The 21,022-nt window shown below is 41.2% G+C and overlaps 1 protein-coding gene across 1 annotated transcript in view; it reads left to right on the top strand.

Moving 5' to 3' along the window:
* LOC140122880 (uncharacterized) overlaps nucleotides 1-19,962 on the top strand; it is a 34,839-nt gene extending 14,877 nt beyond the window's left edge. The window contains exons 8-16 of the mRNA XM_072144125.1: nucleotides 8,164-8,204; nucleotides 9,042-9,160; nucleotides 10,181-10,435; nucleotides 13,352-13,474; nucleotides 14,466-14,553; nucleotides 14,657-14,823; nucleotides 17,034-17,147; nucleotides 18,028-18,114; nucleotides 19,336-19,962. Coding sequence (XP_072000226.1) covers nucleotides 8,164-8,204; nucleotides 9,042-9,160; nucleotides 10,181-10,435; nucleotides 13,352-13,474; nucleotides 14,466-14,553; nucleotides 14,657-14,823; nucleotides 17,034-17,147; nucleotides 18,028-18,114; nucleotides 19,336-19,863 — 1,522 coding nt within the window. The 3' untranslated portion in view covers nucleotides 19,864-19,962. The remainder of the gene's footprint in view (nucleotides 1-8,163; nucleotides 8,205-9,041; nucleotides 9,161-10,180; nucleotides 10,436-13,351; nucleotides 13,475-14,465; nucleotides 14,554-14,656; nucleotides 14,824-17,033; nucleotides 17,148-18,027; nucleotides 18,115-19,335) is intronic.
* Nucleotides 19,963-21,022: the final 1,060 nt, after the last annotated feature.

The raw sequence follows: 21,022 nt of genomic DNA on the forward strand, positions 1-21,022 counted from the left end.
TGCACGACATTGCATTATAAGCACTGGGTGAACATTTACATACATATAGTAGCTATGATGATGCAACAAAAAGAATTTATTATGATGTCTGTTGAAGTACAACTACTTTGAATTTGACTGAGAATTTTTTCTCCAAAAGTGCGGAGCCTCGATGGGGGGCAAATGCTCACCATATCTGGCAAACATCTATATGGCATAATGGGAAGAGTGCATGCTATTCTCTCCTGACAATCCCTTCCTCCCCCACATCAAGTGGTATGGACGTTTCATAGACAATCTCCTCCTGGTGTGGGGGGGAACGGAGTCAGAAGCGATCAATTTTGTACAATATCTTAATTGTAACAACATGAATTTAAAATTTGCCTCATCCCTCCAAAAAAATAAAATCAATTATCTAGATATCACTATGGAAGGTAATGATAAAATATCCAGCAGCCCATACACCAAACCTACAGCCACTAATTCCATTCTAAGAGCAGATATTCCTGCCATTTGAAACATGTAATTAAAAACATTCCTACTGGGGAATTAATACGGCATAAAAGAAACTGTTCTAGCGTGGATACTTTTCAAAAAGAAAAAAATAAAGTCCTTAATAAACGAACAAAAAGACTATCCGTTTTGGATGGTAGACAGGGCAGATAAAATAGTTTCAAAAATTCTAAGAAATAGCCTGATTCACGAACATTCCGAAAGAAATACAATTAAAAAGAAAAACAATAATTCTGCACTTACCTCTTCTTAAAACAGATGAAACCATATCTAAAATTTTGCAAAATAAAATGCAGTGTGTTGCAAGAAAAGTCCCAACACTAAGAACACAATTATCCCCTAGTCATTTTTGTAGTGGTGAAATCCGAAACCATACTTGGCTTAGCACTATAAGTTCATTTAAATGTGGACACAATACTTGTAAGTGTTGCAAATATGTTGTTCCAACCAAAACTTTTACATCATTTGTTACAAGTCAGCAATTTAATATCAAATAATATATCAATTGTAACACAACATATGTGGTTTATTTAATTCCACTAACTCCCTAAAGACAAGAATTAGGCGACATTTATCGGATATTATAAATCAAAATTCAGTCAATATTTTGGCAGTTTCAAAACATTTTCGCAATATACAATAATGATACCAGCTCACTTACAGTTTGTGCTATTGAGTATTAAAACCAAATTGAGGAGGCAATCACAAAAGAAAACTCTTAAATAGAGAAACTTTTTGAATTTTTTCTTTGAAAACTTGTATCCCACGTGGTTTAAACAGAAAACAAGATGTGATTGGTTTTTATTAGATATGTTAAGTCGTATTCATGCGCATTATCGTATGTGTTGTTCCTAATATCACCTGTATATATTGGTAATATTGTGATAACCCGATGATCCAAGTTGATTGGGTATGGATCTCACGTGTTCCTATAGGTGGGTCTTTTAAATGTCTGCCAGGTGTAAAGTACACTAAGCCATGACTAAGATATTTCTTTCGAAACGCGTAGGCTAGCAGTGGTCTTGAACTCTGTTTCCTATTTTTCCTGATGTTTCTGCCTATCATGTATCTGCTTTTTAAATTGAGAGGTAAAGCTGGAAGATAAGTATTTTTACCAAAAGCGAGAGCTGGAGTTCTTTCCTTTTCATATTTAACGTTACCTGCCCATGACCCGGGTTATCCACTGCAAACCACCTTCAGGACTCTGCACAAATCTTGATGTCCAGGTGAGCTGACTCTCAGTAACTTTCGTATGTGACACAATACATACTGGTACAATAATAATATGTTGCAGTAATGAATACACCATGATAAAGCTGGGGATAAACTGTACATTACTACATAGTGCCAAAATTTATTGCACACCAGGGCTGCCCTAAGGCAGATATAGATATCACTTAGTGTATAAATCAGTCGAGTAGCAGCAAATTAAAAAAAACTTACCTCTCTAGTCTTCTTTTCGCCATTAAAGCAGCAGGCAGAGACACGTACCTACGCTCTGCCCAAGAACACTGGGGCACATTTACTTACCCGGACCCTGCGTGATCCCCGAGGTGCGTTGTCCAACGAGGATGAAGTCACTAAGATTGTGGCTCCAATTTCCTGCATGTGTCACTTCCCCGATCAGGTCCGCCGGAGTTCACCTTCTTTTTCCCGGTGTATGTAAGTGCATGTCCTGCGACACAATTTGAATTTTAAATCCCCCGCTTAGTCCGAATCAGTTGGGTTGTCTGACGGCCAAGGCCCTCGATTTTGTCACATGAAAGTAGGCACGATTGTGCAAAAATCCGATCATGTGCAACAAAAACCCCTGTTAAATGTGGTGCAAAACGGAAATAGTCGGGAAACCCGGCGGAAATGTGGTCCGCGAAGCCTTAGTAAATGTGCCCCACTGTCTCTGCCAGTGTAGCTGAATCAATTCTATGGGGCTCATTTACTTACCTGGTCCAGTCGCGATCCAGCAGCGCATTCTCTGGCGAGAATTCGGGTTCTGCCAGGATTCACTAAGGTCCGTGCGCCCGATATACTCCAGGTGTCGCTGCTGCGCCGAGGTCTGCCAGAGTTCACCTGCTTCTTCTCGGTGCATGTAAGTGCTTGATCTTGCGACATTTTTCGTTTTTTAAATTCTGTGGTTTTTCACAAATCTGTCGCGTTGTCCGACAGCCACACCCCCGATTTCTGTCGCGTGAAAGCCAGCGCCGATGCACCACAATCCGATCACGTGCTCCAAAATCCCGGCGGAATTCGGCGCAAAACGGAAAAATTCAGGAAACCCGACGAAAGGGGCTGTCCACTTTCAGCAAATAATTGATATTTTTTGTGTAATGAAGAGTTTTACGGCTTTCCAACGTACTTTCTGTATCAATTCCTCACTGATTTATAGATCTCTGCTTGCTGTTAGTTTATAGTTAAGCGTCATAGTTTACTTTCAGTGGATAGAGCTCTGTCCATGGTCATATGATGTTACACAGAGAGTATGACAGAGAGTAATCAGAGCCGGTTGAGACCAACTAGCTGTGTACCTGTGTCATATCATGTGATCATGTACAATTTCCTGTGACGCGTTTCATAGACTTACAGCAAGCAGAGATCTAAACAACCTTGAGAAATTGATACAGAAAGTATATTGGAAAGTTGTATAGATTTTCTTAACACAAACAATATCAATTATTTGCTGAAAGTGGACAACCCTCTTAATGACACACATAGAATTGATTGTCCATGCCTTGTCTTGATGTGGGCCCGGTTGTGGTCGCACACCTTGCGGCTGAGATCATTACGTCTCTGTACATGGGCATTCAGGTTGTGTAATAAGGAGGGTACATGGGGGTGGAAGCTTTGCAAGAAAGTAGGAACTTAGGAACTGGGGTTGGGTGGGCTGTATGAATAGAAGAGAGATGTCGAGGCTTAGGCATTGTGAATAGGAGGGAAACTTTTGGTGAAGGCAGTGTGAGGAAGAGGGGACATAAGGGGTTCGGGATGTTAGATAGTGAGAGCGGGAAGAAGGGTGCAGGCTGTATAAGATCTGTGACTCATTTTTATACCTTTCTAACCCCTTGGCATCCTTCTTATGAACTTGTGCCCAGAAGTGAATTGAAAAACATTAGAAGTCCAGCAGCACCAAAACGCATGAAAAAACTGTGGGTGCAGATCCCAAAAATACTGGTGTTAACATACCAGACAATAATAATCCACATCCTGTTCAGGATTCTTTTTCAAGCAATGTGATAAATCCAACACTCCATATACACTCACCGGCCACTTTTTTAGGTACACCTGTCCAACTGCTCGTTAACACTTAATTTCTAATCAGCCAATCACATGGCGGCAACTCAGTGCATTTAGGCATGTAGACATGGTCAAGACAATCTCCTGCAGTTCAAACCGAGCATCAGTATGGGGAAGAAAGGTGATTTGAGTGCCTTTGAACGTGGCATGGTTGTTGGTGCCAGAAGGGCTGGTCTGAGTATTTCAGAAACTGCTGATCTACTGGGATTTTCACACACAACCATCTCTAGGGTTTACAGAGAATGGTCCGAAAAAGAAAACACATCCAGTGAGCGGCAGTTCTGTGGGCGGAAATGCCTTGTTGATGCCAGAGGTCAGAGGAGAATGGGCAGACTGGTTCGAGCTGATAGAAAGGCAACAGTGACTCAAATCGCCCCCGTTACAACCAAGGTAGGCAGAAGAGCATCTCTGAACACACAGTATGTCGAACTTTGAGGCAGATGGGCTACAGCAGCAGAAGACCACACCGGGTGCCACTACTTTCAGCTAAGAACAGGTAACTGAGGCTACAATTTGCACAAGCTCATCAAAATTGGACAGTAGAAGATTGGAAAAACATTGCCTGGTCTGATGAGTCTCGATTTCTGCTGCGACATTCGGATGGTAGGGTCAGAATATGGCGTCAACAACATGAAAGCATGGATCCATCCTGCCTTGTATCAACGGTTCAGGCTGGTTGTGGTGGTGTCATGGTGTGGGGAATATTTTCTTGGCACTCTTTGGGCCCCTTGGTACCAATTGAGCATCGTTGCAACGCCACAGCCTACCTGAGTATTGTTGCTGACCATTTCCATCCCTTTATGACCACAATGTACCTAACATCTGATGGCTACTTTCAGCAGGATAATGCGCCGTGTCATAAAGCTGGAATCATCTCAGACTGGTTTCTTGAACATGACAATGAGTTCACTGTACTCAAATGGCCTCCACAGTCAACAGATCTCAATCCAATAGAGCATCTTTGGGATGTGGTGGAACGGGAGATTCGCATCATGGATGTGCAGCCGACAAAAACAGGGGCAACTGTGTGATGCCATCATGTCAATATGGACCAAAATCTCTGAGGAATGCTTCCAGCACCTTGTTGAATCTATGCCACGAAGAATTGAGGCGGTTCTGAAGGGGGGTCCAACCCGTTCCTAGCATGGTGTACCTAATAAAGTGGCCAGTGAGGGTATATGGACAACATCATAAGTCATGTGATCATATCAGGTACATCTTTACAAAAAAATTACATAACAATACATCCATAAATATAACACAGTGAACAACATCCATTAGTGTATCACAAAATATCAGTAAATGGCCATGTGTTATAACCCCATTATTTACCTCTAGTTACTTGGTGACAGTATTATTATCACCCTCGGCTTTCAGAAATACAAAGGGCGCTTGTGTGCCCTATGACATCAGGGAGCCATCCACCAATCATATACCCCACATTGTATTAAACCACCACCACCAGAGCAAGCTGTGCCATTTTTTGCGCATGCGCCATCTTTTAGGCGCATGCGCCATTTTTTGGCGCTTGCATCATTCCGGCGCATACTTTAGTCATCTCATTCATTACAAAGCAGTAAACCCGGGTCACGATCATGTGATCAATCATGCCACGTCATTTTGTTTTAGGGCAACTTGCCCAATGCTTTTACGTCTTATAGCCAAGCATTTCCACTACAAACAGAGTAGTGCATTGAAGTGAATTGAATATATTTTTAATTGTCTTTACAAGAAAAGTCAATGTGATTTTTGTTTTATAACGTCCGGAAGGGTTATGAAGGTGGTCTGCCTTCCTGTAAAAGGACAGTCACAAAACCATTAGATATTTTGACCAACTAAAAAATTCCACAAAAGCAATTTAAGACTACACGGATATATGCACATAACAACACGTAGTATAACACATGAACAAGACAAAAAAAATTGAAAAATGAACCAGATCCTGGACATCTTCTGGCGCTGCGGAGAATCTGCTGGATGGAGGCTTCACATATGGTGGGAGTGTGATAAGATCAAGTCCTTTTTGGATAGAGTCTCCAGCACCTATGCTGCAGTTACAAGACGTGCTGTTGTCATTACTCCTAAAATAGGTCTATGGTCCATGCTCCCAGGCACATATCGATCACAAAAAGGGAATCCTGCACTTTTTCTTAAGGGCAGCCTGCATGGTTATCCCCCGTTTTTGGAGGTTCTCCCTCAACCCTCCGTTTGCCCTCTGGGTACAAGATATGAGCCACATATGTCGTATAGAGGAGCTCGCTGCGGAGGTGAACAAGACAACCGAAAAGTTTGTTAGCCCATAGCAGCCCTGGTTCCTTTGTTAAGGATACCCCGGATTACAACAATTTATTCAGTTAACAGAGGGGTCTTATGGTCAATCCTCTTGCCAAACTGTGTGTCCCCCACCCCCCTCCTTGCCTCTGCATTCCCTCCCTCTGTCCCCCCCTTCTTCATTTTTCATATGTTTACATGCTTATTAATGCCGTGTGGGTCAAGACCATTTCCACTATTGGGATGAAGTGTGGTGGTAAGGGCCTCATGACCTTCAGTTTTTTTTGCCTGAAATCCTGCACCATCTCGCATATACACATCTGTGTAATTCACATACATAACAGAGTGTTAACTATAGTGTTACGTGCATGATAATTCTTTTCCATTTAGCGATATTTATCCTTGTATTTAGTTACTTTGGAAATTTTTTTATAAAAAATGGACCAGCATAAAAAGGTTTAAAAATGAAGGGATCTAATCAGAGTCCGCTTTAGAGAAGGGAATGTGCAACTTTTAAATTGGACTCTATTGCACCCATTCCCTAATGCAAACAGCAGCTAATTCCAAGTGTTCACTTTAATATCTGAGTCAAACCCTAGCACCAGGGTCGGACTGGGGTATCTGGGGCTAACCAGTGAAATTGATTTTGGGGGCCCACCTACTACTACATATAAATATTATGGGATGAGGAAATTTGTAAGCACTAGCGGGGGCAGTGAAGCAGAGGATATGCTAATCCCTTTCTCCCTCCCTCTTTGCTAGAGCTCGTCTCTTGGTTTGTGTACAGGGGCTGCAGTGGTTATGTTACCTCAGGGCATTAATGTTAGGGATAGTATAAGAGTTACCCCTGGTGTCCCGGGCTTTCTGCTGGTGGCTGGGCTGTGGTTAGGGATGTAAGTGGTTGCACTGCACCAACCTTCCAATAAGGAAATGCTTACAACCTTTAAAGGAACTGATGACATCAACCCTACTCTGGCGTCCCGCACCACATAGACAAGTCACACCTGTCTCTCTGACCCTATAGATATAACAGTACATACTCTGAGAGCTGTCTCACACTAGAAGGTTAGTCAGGGAACACTGATCTGAAACAGGAAGAAGTAGGATCTAGTACCTCACAGGTGTCATGTCTTCTCCTTCACGTTCAGAATCATCGTAAAGCATGGTTGCAGAATTTTCTGTCAGATGTGTTCAGCTCTGGGAAGCAGATCCCCCTCAATGTGTCCCTAAAAATACCACAGTTACTTACAGTATAATGGCTAAAACAATTCCATGCACACTACCATCCCCCCTCCAGATTTTATTAAGGCCCCCACATGCACGCTACCACCCCCCCCTTCATATTCTATTAAAGCCCCCACCCCAAACAGATTGCCATCTCCCCCCTTCCATATTTTATTAAGGCCCCCCCTCCCCTCCATATTTAATAAGCCCCCCCTAACCCTACATTTTTTATTAAGGCCCCTCTCCCCTCCATATTTTATTAAGGTCCCTCCTACTCTCCATATTTTAGTAGGGCCACCCCCCTCCCTCCCATCCACAATGCATTAAGGCCCCACTCCCCTCCATATTTTATGAAGCCCACCCCCCACTGGTGAATTCATTATGGACAATAGCATTGCAGTATTCTATCTCATTGGCACGCCCCCCAATGCTGATGATTCTGTATTTGATATATGCAGCTGAGTGCTGATAAAGATTGGAGATTGTATAGGTGTGTCTTGGTTTTGTGCTCTTGTCCCGATACTGGGCTGCCATGAAAGAGTTAATTTGAAAGTCACCTTGCAATTTACAATTAGGGCTCGGAGTAGGTCTACTTTATTGTCTGCCTTGACAGTCACTTCTGTTTCAGTGGCTGAATGGATTGTGTAAGGTCTCTCTGTGGAGAGAATTTGAGAAAAAAAGAGCTTTTATTATATTTTCCTCCCTGGAAAAAGGAAAAAAAAATGGCGCCTAGGATCCAGACCAGCACCCTCTTAGACTCCACCCCTGTACCTGGTGGTTAGAGAGGATGACACGCCCTACCATCCTTCAGCGGCGGCCATCTTAGAACATTTTATTATTTTTTCAAGTCCCTGCAGTTAATTGCCCATGACTCTACTCTGTTGGCAGCCATAAAGGTTGGTTGAGGATAATAGTTGTAGAAAAAACTGGTGAGTCTTGACAGATATCTTACATACAAGCCGGCTGAGGTGAAGGTTTTCACCAATTCCAGATCTTTGCTTAGAGAATTCTTGGAGTGGGAAGTTGGTTGGTTTATTATTGTCCAGGTAAAACTTATTTGATCCTAACCATTACAGAAAAATTACTATGAAAAGTGTTGCAATATCTCTGGTAAATGCTTTTGGGAGTTTGTAGCGTAAAAAAATGGAGATGGGGGGGGGGCTCCAAATTTGTTTTCTTTTTTGACCAAACACCAACACTTCATTTAAGTGTACCTGACTTCTGTTTGAGGCGCTGCAGTTTGGCCAGTCATGGGGGGAGCCTCTCGTGCGTCAGTAGCTGCAGCTAGCAATCTGCTTAGCAAGACCAGTGAGTTGATTCTAGATCACTGAGTTACTGTGCAAACCCCACATGACTTGCACAGTGTGTGGCCGACAGGGCAAGCATGTGGCTGACAGGGTGGCGAAGGCAGCTGCACAGATGGAACCCAGAGACTGTCCTGAAGTCTCAACTGTGAGTTCTGAGTTTAAAAGTTTGATCCACAGGTGTTCCAGTCCCTGGTGGCCCGAGTGTCATCAGAAGAGAAGGTGTGGAGGAAAGCTAGAGCCCAGATGCCGATGGGACCTGGATGCTGTGAGAGAGGGTGTGCCCGCCTGGAGCCCGGTACCCGACAGTAAGTCAAGAAGCCCACGGACACACACACATATCCGAAATGGCCATGCTAGTGCTCATAAACCGCCAGTGGTTTTCCTCGGGCATTACTACTCCTGTCACTAGACTACTGAAAGCCTGTATAGTGTCTGTAAGATGTTGCATGTACATCCCAGATGACATCACCCCGTATGGATCCAAGCTCTTTAAAAGATTTGAGGACTGTCCAGGGAACTCAAGAGAAACTCTGGAGTGGACCATTTGTCCTTCACTATGTGGTTGGGGAATTGGAAGGGTAAGAACCACCAAAGGAGAAGTGCCCTGAGTGGAGGATGATGCTGCCTGTTGGAGAACCAGCCTGTGAACTATAGAAGCTCAGTTATGTGATTTGAGTGTGAGTCATTCTCAGTAAATTCTGTAGCTGGGATAATATAAACATATCTGTGAGAAAGGTCTCTGACAATACAGTGCACAATTTATTAACCTTTTTGAGGATTGCCCTGGTAAATTCATTAAGGCCAATAGCATTACAGTATTCTATTTCCTTGTCATGCCCCCTATTGTGATGATTCTGTATTTGATATATGCAGCTGAGCGCTAATAAAGATTGGAGATTCTACATTTACTAAGAGACTGGTGTGTCTTGGTTTTGTGCTCTCGTCCCGGTACCGGGCAGCCATGAAAGAGTTAATTTGAAAGTCACCTTGCAAATAGTTGCAATCCAAGAGTCAAGAGTCAAAAGTCCAAGAGTCAAGAGTCAAAAGTCACCTTGCAAATAGTTGCAATCCAAGAGGTGCATATACAAAAAATGCCTGATGGATGAAAACCACCTTAACAGCTGTGTTATTGTGTTTGGCAAAATAATGGAAAACATAATGGAAAACCAGCCAAGCCTCCTATAGTTAGAAGCGATCTGTATAACTCAGTTGGAATCCATAAGATATGAGAAGTATCCCTAGTCTGCTCCGGGTTTTTCTGTTCCTATGATAAAAAATTAATTGTTAATATGTGTATATACAAATAATGTATTTTTTAATAAATGATATATGTGATAAGAATTCATTTGTACATAAAATGCACCTTTGCCTAATTTTTAGTACAACATTCTGATTTCTACCTTATTGACCTGTTAAGATAAAAGTCATTCAGTTGAGCAAGTCAGTTTACAATAGATAATGAGGTGGACAATGACCCATTCTGCATAGTGAGTATTTGGAAATCAAACAGCCTCATAATCATTTACCTTTTATTTGTAGTTTGCCAATAGTAAGGTCAAGGAAAAAGCAAGGGTCTGTATTAAAAGGCTATATAATAGAAGACATTCAGCATTAATGCTATATCAGGCCAAGCATTTAATTTGCAGTGCTTGATCAATATGGAGCGGATACTTGTAGTAGCCTTATTGGTTACGGTGTGTACTGCCACAAGCCCTCCATTTCCAAATATAATCCCTTTAGACTGCAATGCAACACAGATACAAACAGATCTGGCAGTGGACCTCATTAATAAAGAAAGAAATGAGGGCTTTGTGTTGAGACCAGTTCGAGTTGAATCCGTTTTTCAGCAGGAGGTAAGTGACCTTCCTTAATGATGATTTCATTGTATTGTTTCACCTCATAGAGATAGGGACATTGAAATGCATGGCAAATAATTAATAATATTAATGAATAAATATTACACTATTAAGTAGATACATACCGTATATACTCAAATATAAGCTGACCTGAGTATAAGCCGAGACCCCTAATTTTAGGGTGGGAAATGCATTGGTCACTGCCCCCTCAGTATATAGCCTGCCAGCTCCCTGTAGTATATAGCCTGCCAGCCCCCTGTAGTATATAGCCTGCCAGCCCAAGTAGTATATAGCCTGCCAACCCTGTAGTAGATAGCCTGCAAGCCCCCTGTAGTATATAGCCTGCCAGCCCCTGTAGTATATAGACAGACAGCCCCCTGTAGTATATAGCCAGCCCCCTGTAGTATATAGCCAGCCCCCAGTAGTATATAGCCAGCCATCCCCCAGTAGTATACAGCCTGACAGCCCCCAGTAGTATATAGCCAGCCATCCCCTAGTAGTATACAGCCTGACAGCCCCCAGTAGTATATAGCCTGCAAGCCCCTGTAGTATATAGCCTGCCAGCCTCCAGTAGTATATAGCAAGCCCCCGGTACTACATAGCCAGCCAGCCCCCAGTAGTATATAGCCTGCCAGCCCCTAGTAGTATACAAACTGCCAGCCCCACAGTAGTATGCAGGCAGCCAGCCCCATGTAGTATACAACCAGCCAGCCCCCAGTATTATACAGCCAACCAGCCCCCAAAAGTATACAGCCAACCATGCCCCAGTAGTATGCAGCCAGCCCCATGTAGTATACAGCCAGCCCCCTGTAGTATACAGCCAGCCTACCGCATACAGCCATCCCACTTACATACTCACATTCGGGCGGTCCTGATGCCCAGCGCAGCTCCCTGAGGTTACAGCCCCTGTAGTATATAGCTTGCCAGCCCCCTGTAGTATATAGTCTGCCAGCCCCCTGTAGTATATAGCCTGCAAGCCCCCTGTACTATATAGCCGGCCAACCCCAGTAGTATATAGCCAGCCCCCAGTAGTATACAGCCTGCCAGCCCCCAGTAGTATATAGCTAGCCAGCCCCCAGTAGTATATAGCCAGCCATCCCCTGTAGTATATAGCCTTACAGCCCCTGTAGTATATAGCCTGCCAGCCCCTGTAATATATAGCCAGCCCCCAGTAGTATATAGCCAGCCAGCCCCCAGTAGTATACAGCCAGCCCCCAGTAGTATATAGCCAGCCCCCAACAGTATATAGCCTGCCAGCCCCCAGTAGTATATAGCCTGCCATCCCCCAGTAGAATACAGACAGACAGCCCTCAGTATTATATAGCCTGCCTGCCCCCAGTAGTAAATAGCCAGCCCCCAGTACTACCCTGTTTCACCAAAAATAAGACAGTGTCTTATATTAAATTTTACTCCTAAAGAGGCACTAGGTCTTATTTTCAGGGGATGTCTTATTTTTCCATGAACAAAAATTTACAATTATTGTTGAACAAAAAATCAACTTCTCTAACATCCTTATGACTCTCCAAACTCTGAATTTCATGCTGTATTTCTTGTGACTCCAATTCTATTAGAATCATTGGCCCCAATCTCTCATGTTTAGTAAAAGCACTTTCCATAAATGACCCTTCTTATCCTGGTAGCTGCTGGTATCACATTTGCAGCACAACTGTCAGTGATTTAATGCCATGAATTCTTCTCCATGTCACAACCTTCTGCAGCATCTAAAAGATTTCCTAATAAGAATGAATGGCATGGAGGGAGCTGCTGCAATGGCTGCTAGTAGGTCTTATTTTCAGGGGAGGCCTTATATTTCTAAGCCTGAACAAAATTGTACTAGGTCTTATTTTGGGGGGATGTCTTATTTTAGGGCAAACAGGGTATATAGCAGGCCAGCCCCCAGTAGTATATAGCCTGCCAGCCCCCAGTAGTATACAGCCAGCCAGCCCCGAGTATTATACAGCCAACCAGCCCCGAGTAGTATACAGCCAGCCCCCAGTAGTATACAGCCAGCCCCATGTAGTATACAGCCAGCCCGCCGAGCACATAAAAAAAAAAACTTACATACTCACCTTCGGGCAATCCTGATGCCCTGCGCAGCTCCCCGATGTTCCGGTCCATGCGGCTCCTCTCTGCTGGCCGGCGCACACTATGACGTCATCAGTGGCGACACTGCTGCATCATGATGTGCGCCAGTCGGCAGATCGCATGAAAATGCCTCTGCCAGCTAATACAGCATAGAGATGAAAGAAGAGGAGCCACCAGGAGCCGTACCAAGGATCGGGAGCCGTGCCGAGCACCGGGGGAGCCGGAGGGTGAGTATGTAAGTTTATTTTTTTTTTATTGACTCGTGTATAAGCCATGGTGAGGTATTTGAGCAAATTTTTTGTTCTGAAAAACTCGGCATATACACAAATATATATGGTATATAATTGATTTTATCAATTGTTATGGCATATATTGAGATTATATGATAGAATGATCTCCTTTGTTACATCTTCAACATGTCAGCTTTGCATAACACTGCAGAAATCTTTGTGACTGAAATTTAAATGAACATTACCCATGTGTAGCCCTAGCCTTAAAGCAGCCTATTGACAGCCTATAGACAGAAGCAGAACTTGGATAGTTGGGCAAAATTGATCATACAAGTCATGCATGTCTTAGGTCTAACAATTTATTTTACCTTAATCTAGTTCTTTAGAAGTAGTAGAGATTGTTACAGAAATATCAGTTTAACACCCAAAGACATGCCATTAGAAACTCAAAGATCTAAAATAGAAATGTATAAGCCAAAAGCAACATTTTTCCATAGTTCCCTGGAATGATGATAACTTAATGTTGTTTGGTCAAGAAGAAATGTTTATTATTTACAGGATAGTTGTATTTGCTTATTTTCCTATTTTTACATTTTAGTCTGTGAAACTGCGAGGAGCTTTTATCTACTACTTGGATTTGGATGTCATAGAAACAGAATGCCCTGTTGTGAGTGGAAAATCATGGAAAGACTGTTCCATTGATATTCCATTTCATGAAATGGTAAGTATTATCTTGATTTCACATTGAAGATGAATTGATTGTAATAGAAATAACATGAGAATCATTTGTTACAGATCCTACAATTGGGCCATGTAACTAATAGTGATCCGCTTTTCAAAAGTTAAATTCACTGACTAGTATATGGCATATAATATTATAAAAAACACCCAATGTGGTCATAGACATCTTATTGTCTGTATAAATGGGTATTACCATTAGTACTCTAACCAATGTCTTTTGAAAAGCACTCATGTGCATATCTCCTGGTCATATGGAAATCATCTGAAGTGCTAGAAGACTCTGCAGCTACCAGGGACACCAGGAGCACAAGTAGAGGGAGTACACAGATGCAATTTGCAGTTTATATCCACCAAGACCATACAATGCAACCCATGTGGACTAACCATTATTGTCTTTATCATAGTTACAATATTTTACAAGTTAATCAATTTAAACGAACCCCATTTATTTCATAAATTTTTTGACCACTGTGAACTGGTCAAGCCCCAAAAAATCTTTTCATTACGCCTAATTTCTGTCTGGTCTCCACAGCTGGTTTTGTCTCAGGATCTAACTTCACATCACTTTACATTCAGAGCATGCATTAAGGAAATCAATGAGAAAACAAAAGAAAGGGGTCTGCTCAGGGGCGTAACTATAGGGGGTGCAGAGGTTGCGGTTCACCTGGGCCCAAGAGGTTTAGGGGGCCCTTATAGTGTCACTTTCCCATATGAGAAGACTATTACTATAAACCATACATTATAGTCGGGGGCCTGGCACACACTTTGCACTGGGGCCCATCAGCTTCTAGTTACGCCACTGGCTCTGCTCAAAAGATTCATGGGATTATATCCCTTTGATATACTTACTTGGCACTCAGGGGTCATTGTTTCAAAAATAATGTACAGCCTTATACACACTTCACATGTTCATGAAATGTTTGTGCAGCAAGTTGATTTCTCCTTACTTAGAACTTATTTTTCTGCCAAAGGTATTTGGCCACTGTAAAGCCACCATTTTCATATCCAGGCCATGGAGAATTCTGAAACTTGTGAATTACAACTGCACCCTTGGTACAGGTAAGAGCAACATGAGATAGAAGGTATTGTATAAACAGTATGCCTTAATGGGATGCAGTTATGTTTAATCAATAAAGTCTTTTACTGACCCTATTATTATTAGTTCCCGCCAGGGCAGTTCATATGATTTGTCCAGACTGTCCTGCTCTAGTGAGGGACATCAGCCCTAAAATTCAAGAAAAAGCTGATCGCCTAATTGAACAGTTTAACAAAGAGAGCAACCAGACGCATCATTTCAAGGTGGATAATATCGCAAGAGTGAGAACACAGGTAAGATGGGATCTGTGTACAGTTTAATACACTGGCTCTTACTATGTACTATGCAGAAATGTACGGATTATTTAAATCTTATCTTTTATATATAGCACCACCATAATATGCATTCTTTTACATAAGTACATCTACAGAAAAAATCTCACATTGCTAGCACCTTATTTTCTATAAGGGAAAGGGCCCTACTCACACAATCCACACAAGAGATACAATTCATTAGCATAGCTCCCAACCGTCCCGATTTTGCAAGGAAAGTCCCGTTTTTCTTACCTTTGCCCCGTGTCACGGGCAGCTATGAGATTGTCACAGATTTTCCCCCCAGGTCCCGCTGTGTCCGCATAGTAAATACTTTGAAAGCCAGAACTGATAGTACAGAATGGCTTCTACAGACATCGGGAGGGAATCCTTTTCAGAGAAGTGTCAGGCTTAGCAGAGAGCAGGGACCACGTGATCAGCTTCAGATCACCATCTGTCCATATATGGTCACTGCATCTCCTAGGGTTCCCCAGAGCAGACATCGGGCAGGGAATCCTTTTCAGAGAAGTGTCAGCTTAGGGGAGAGAGCAGGGACCACATCATCAGGTCGGATCAGCGTCTGTCTCCAGTGTATATGGTCTCCAGGGCTTCCCCAGACACAAGCTCTTTATGTAATTAAATTAAGTAAAGTTTTGCCCAGGCTGAGATTTGAACTTGGGACCCTCTGCACTGTAGATAGCAGCTTAACTAACTGAGCTATAAGCCCAGTGATACAGAGCTCTGGATTTCTGGTAACTAAGAAGTGTTATCTGCCACTGTTGTTTTCACATTGTGACACAGACTTACTGCCCTGATATATAGAGAGGAATCTTCTCAGAGATTATTATTGTAATTATTGAGACTATTATTATTATTATAAATTTTATTATTTTTATTATTATGGAGACGATTATTAATAATAGTAAAAATAATAATAATCATCTCAATAATAATAATAATCTCCATAATAATAATAATAGTCTCAATAATTACAATAATCTCTGAGAAGATCCCTCCCTATATACCAAAGCATTAAATCTGTGTCACAATGTAACAGTAGTCATAGTTCTTAGTTACAAAAATTCTACACCTAGATAATCACAGAGGTTATAGCTCAGTTGGTTGGGGTGCTGTGACATTATTGTACATGGACACTGCAGGTTCTGGGTTCAAATCCCAATGAGGATGATTATTTTTTTTTTATTGAGATGATTTTTATTATTATAATATGGCTAAAATTTAGGGCATGGCCAGGGAGTGATTGGGGGTGTGGCTTAGGGGGATCGCCGCGGCACGCGTAGCGTGCCGCCATTTTGTCCCTCTTTCCCTTTCACAAATGTTGGGAGGTATGCATTAGTCATCATCTATATAATGATGAACAATACACATAAAACTTTATTGGTCAGTTACTAGCCATTATCTATCTACCTATACTATGAAGTGTAATGCAATGAAATGTGATAGGAAGTAGAATGCCATGCAAACAAAGCAGATAATATAGTGTACACTGCAATCATTGAGACAGGATATTTGTGCTTAGTCTACAATGACACATCTCATAATGGGAAGGAGTATTGTATATTTTGGAGCACTAGAAAGCCCCCTTAGTTGAGGTATGAAATCTCCTTTCTGGTATTCTCTCTTTAATGTAAAATTTTGCCTGTTTGGAATATGCAAATGAGAAAAACTGAGTTACTTTTTGAGATGAGACACGCTGAAAGGCTGAAGGGGGCATCACTTTTGGGCTATGTAGCATAATTTTAAAGAAGAGAATTTCATCTTTCCAACCACAATCAGATTGTTGCTCTGGGAGCTACAGTACCAGAGATACAAGCAGATAAAGACAATAACAGGAACTGGACCTTTATCTGTTGCTCTCATTCTATGTCTTTAACTTCCTGTATCTCTAGTTCTGTAGTTCCAGTTCACATGATGCCAAAAGCATGGCTCTCTGTAACTCCCATAAAAGTAAACCAAACAAGTCACAAGTGCAGAGTGAGGACCCACGTTCTGAAGCTCGCAGTGGGTTTCACCCATACTGTGAATGAAAATGTCTGTAATGAGAAAATAAGAGATGAAAGCTGAACAGTAAATATACCGAAAGTCATTACAACAAAGCCAATCCTGAACAACCCCAATTGGGCCTGCATTGTTCCCCATGAGCTCATGTTTCTTTTCTGCTTATTTTACAGTATGTGTTTGGACAATCTTACTTCTTTCAGTTTACTATTAAGGAAACAGAGTGTTTAAAAACACAAACTGAAGTAAATCTTGCCAACTGCAATTACCTCAAAGACCATGAAGCAGTAAGTTCTAGCAATTCCCATGTCACTTTCAACATGTTTGTTTAAGACAACAGAAAAATGTGAATAACATAACACTTGTTACACCATTGATGACATCTTAGCTTGTATTTAAAGGAAATTTATCATCACGTATGATAAACCAGGGGCATATACTCATAGCTCAAGGTACCGAGACCTTTAAATCCTCTTATATTTGTTATGCATGACCTCCTTTCATTTCAAATCACTTTTTACAATTATGTTAATAAGCCATAAGTGCTATGTCTTCACAGGCTGTTAAAATGTGCAGGAGCGCCTCCCCTCTCCTTCTGTGTGCTGTTGGCATGAGATTACAACAGGCAGAGGGAGGGGGAAGTGCTGAATAAGCAGTGCAGGTGGTTAGGACTTGCTATTACACAGTGTAACAGCCTGTGAAGACATAGCACATAGTACAGGTAACACCCCTTTCCCCCATAGCATTTCTAGGTCTGTAGCTTTTTTCCACCGATAACTGAGTAACAGTAAGTCAGCAAACCATTGGAGCATCTTCTATTGCAGTTGAACACATTGTAAACCACCAGAAACACCTTTTTTTCTTAAAAATACTCATAAAATTAAAAAGGTTTCAGGGAATATTTATGACATATCCACCTGAAACTGTTAACTCAATGGCCATCTTCACACAAGCAACAGATTTATTTTGCAGAGATTTGTGTGATTTTTGGCACCATTAATGTCAACCCTCAATTAAGTACCAGCATGGGATATTTGTGTATATAAGTAGATATATAGATATGCTCTACATATATATTCACGTTGCATGCTATGGTTTTACATGAGGGCTTTGCTTTGTTTTCTTCATAATAAACAGCATACATAACTGCAGTGTTCTTTTCCACAGCATATTGGTTTCTGCAAAGGTAGTACTTTCACCAATATAGACAAAACAGAAGGTTTACATGTGACCTGTGAAATCTACAATCCTAGGGTAAGCTCCAAACATACTTTATACTATTAATAGATTTATAGTCATAGAATACTTGATATATATGTACAAGCCTTGATAAAGTCTCAATTCCTATAGCAAGGCCATAAATTTTGACTTTCACCCCCTTATGCCACCTCCATGCCAAGTGGTCTATGAGAGGGATATCCTGTGCCAGCGCATTAGGTATAGGCTGCCCTCATTCCTGGCACATATTATTACATGATTCTACATCAGGCAGAACTGTCCGGACGTGCAGTCGGGAGCCAAAAATATTAAGAGGCTGGAGCCTCTTGCTATATCTGAAAGGATTACAGAGGCAGGGACAATGCGCCTGTGCTTGATAAATCTCCCTCTGTAGTCACAGAGAAAGTGATGATACTTTTTCTTTGTTGTATAACCGGCCCATTGTCAGAATTACAGTACTGGAGTGATGGTGAGCTGGCATTACTTTCTGTTTTAAGGATTACATATTTAGGATTAGCCATCACACATCACGTGCAGATAGCCTAAAGAGCATAAGAATGGAGCTTATTGAAACAGTTGCTTTGGTAAAATGGGTGAGTTAGCTGCCAGCAAATTTGCAGCCATCAACCTTTAATCTTTGCCAAGTGTGTTCCTGGCCTTACAATAAAAACATAAGATGGAGTCAGTGAACTATGTCAGAAGATTTTCACAAATTTTTCGTCTCAAAATGTAAACTAGAATATTTCCATTCACTGACAAAAACTAGAAGGTTTCAAGATTGTAAGGAATTTCCAGGCATATAAGACATTACCATACTGTTTAATTTTAATAAGTTAAAGGGGTTTCTGGGAATGAAAAATAATTAAATATATCGCTCGGGGGGAAGGGGGCTATTAAAAAAAGAAACCTTTTTTACTAACTTCTTCCGGCGCTCCCTGACCGCTGCCATGAACTGCCTGTAACAGCTGGAGGCACGTGCAGTCTGCAGCAGGCACGTGGCTGTGGTCGGGACTCCACTGCCGGCCTTTGTATACAAACAGAGACCAGTAATGGGTGTCACTACAGTGAGGGAGAAATATAAGAGGTTTATTTTTTTATGGCCCCTCAGCCATAAATAACATGTTTTCATTACAGGACAGCCTCTTTACTCAATATTGGAATAAACCCAGAAAATTAATTAATTTCCTAATGTGTTTACATAACTTTAAAGTTCCTTATGAGGTAGAGAAATAAATTTATATTGTTGTCCCTTTTTAGGATGACCAAGATGACCATCATGGACACGGACACTGTCATCATGGATCAGATGATGCAAAAACTGAACAAGGGCAAGAAAAACCTAATGTAGATGAGGCAGAAGTACAACAGGGAGGTTCTGCAGATGCACCTGGCAAGTGTGGGCATCATAAGCATAGGCACGGCCCACACCACAGAGGTCATAGACATCATCACCATGGACATGACCCATCACATCATCACCATCATCATCATCATCATCACAATCATACCTCGTCTAAAGATGGCAGTTCATCTGAAGAACATTCTGATCACAAACCATTCCAGAAAAGATCTAAAGGGTCAGTTCAGATGCATGAGCTTTCTGATGAGGAAACAGTGCCAGTTCCAACCATTGTCCGTCTACCTCCACCACAGCATCCTGGAAAACATGGAAAGGATGGAAAGCATGATAATATTGAATTCCCAAGTGAGCATTCAAATCTGAAAACCTGTCCCGGTGAACCACTGGTTGACTTACCAGAAGTGGTTAAAAAACGTATTTTTTAATCAAGACTAATGCTATTTCTACAGTATATAATGCTATGCAAATTTTCAAAATTCTATAAAAGATGCATTTAAATAAAATATAGCATTTGTCAAACTCAATTTCGTTAAAGTTTCATCTAAATAAATCTTTTTTTATATATTTAGGGCAGTTTCATATGGTCAGTATTTGATAAATATTTTGGATTTGGAAGCATTTTAAAGCCTAAAGTATAAATGGGGCAGAAACAGAGAGACATGGAAAACTTTTCATTATTCTTTTTCTCTGTAGGATCTATGGGTGAAACTGGTGACAAATATTGATCAAATACTAATGCCTAAGTCCACAGGATTCGATGCTACAAAGCTATAGGTACAAACGGCAACAAATTATGGAAATTGTACTCACTATTAGTAATATGACAGAACTATAATAACTATAATATAATACAGTGCCCATGTACTGAAGTGTGAAGTTGGGAAAATCACTTCAAGAAGGACGTTTAAAGGGAACCTTCCACAAGATTTCATACCAATAAACCAACATCACCCTTATATAGGACATGTAATATCATTTTTAGCACTCCTTCTTTTATGTTAAAATAAAGAAATTAGGTGAAAACAATTAGTAATGGTTAGAGGCTATAGGGGAGCTTCACCCCCATTTTGGACACTATAGCAACTAGAACCATATCTTTAAACTGCATTAGGCTTTTGTGCTAAAAAGAAATAGCGATGGTGCAGGTTGTACAAGATATGTGACTCATTTTTATACCTTTATAACCCCTTGGCATCCTTTTTATGGACTAGTACCCAGAAGTGAATTGAATATATTTTTAATTGTTTTTTTAAAAAAAATTAAATTGTCAATATTGTTTTTGTTTTATAACATGTGGAAAAGCAGGGTTATCAAGGTGGACTGCAATTAAGACTTCACAGATAGATCCACCAATCTAATAAACCCCAAAATACCCCATCTAATAAACCCCAAAAGCTGTAATTCATTTAAAATTTAGAATACTCTTTTAATGCACATAACAACATGTAGTATAACACATGAACAGGACAAAATAATTGATCAATAAATGAACCAGATCCCGGACATTTGCTGGCGCTGCGGAGCATCTGGTGGATCAATGATTTATATATGGTGGGAGTGTGCAGGGCCTGCGCTATGGGTAGG

The sequence above is a fragment of the Engystomops pustulosus genome, chromosome 3 (genome assembly GCF_040894005.1).
Source record: "Engystomops pustulosus chromosome 3, aEngPut4.maternal, whole genome shotgun sequence".
NCBI lineage: Eukaryota > Metazoa > Chordata > Amphibia > Anura > Leptodactylidae > Engystomops > Engystomops pustulosus.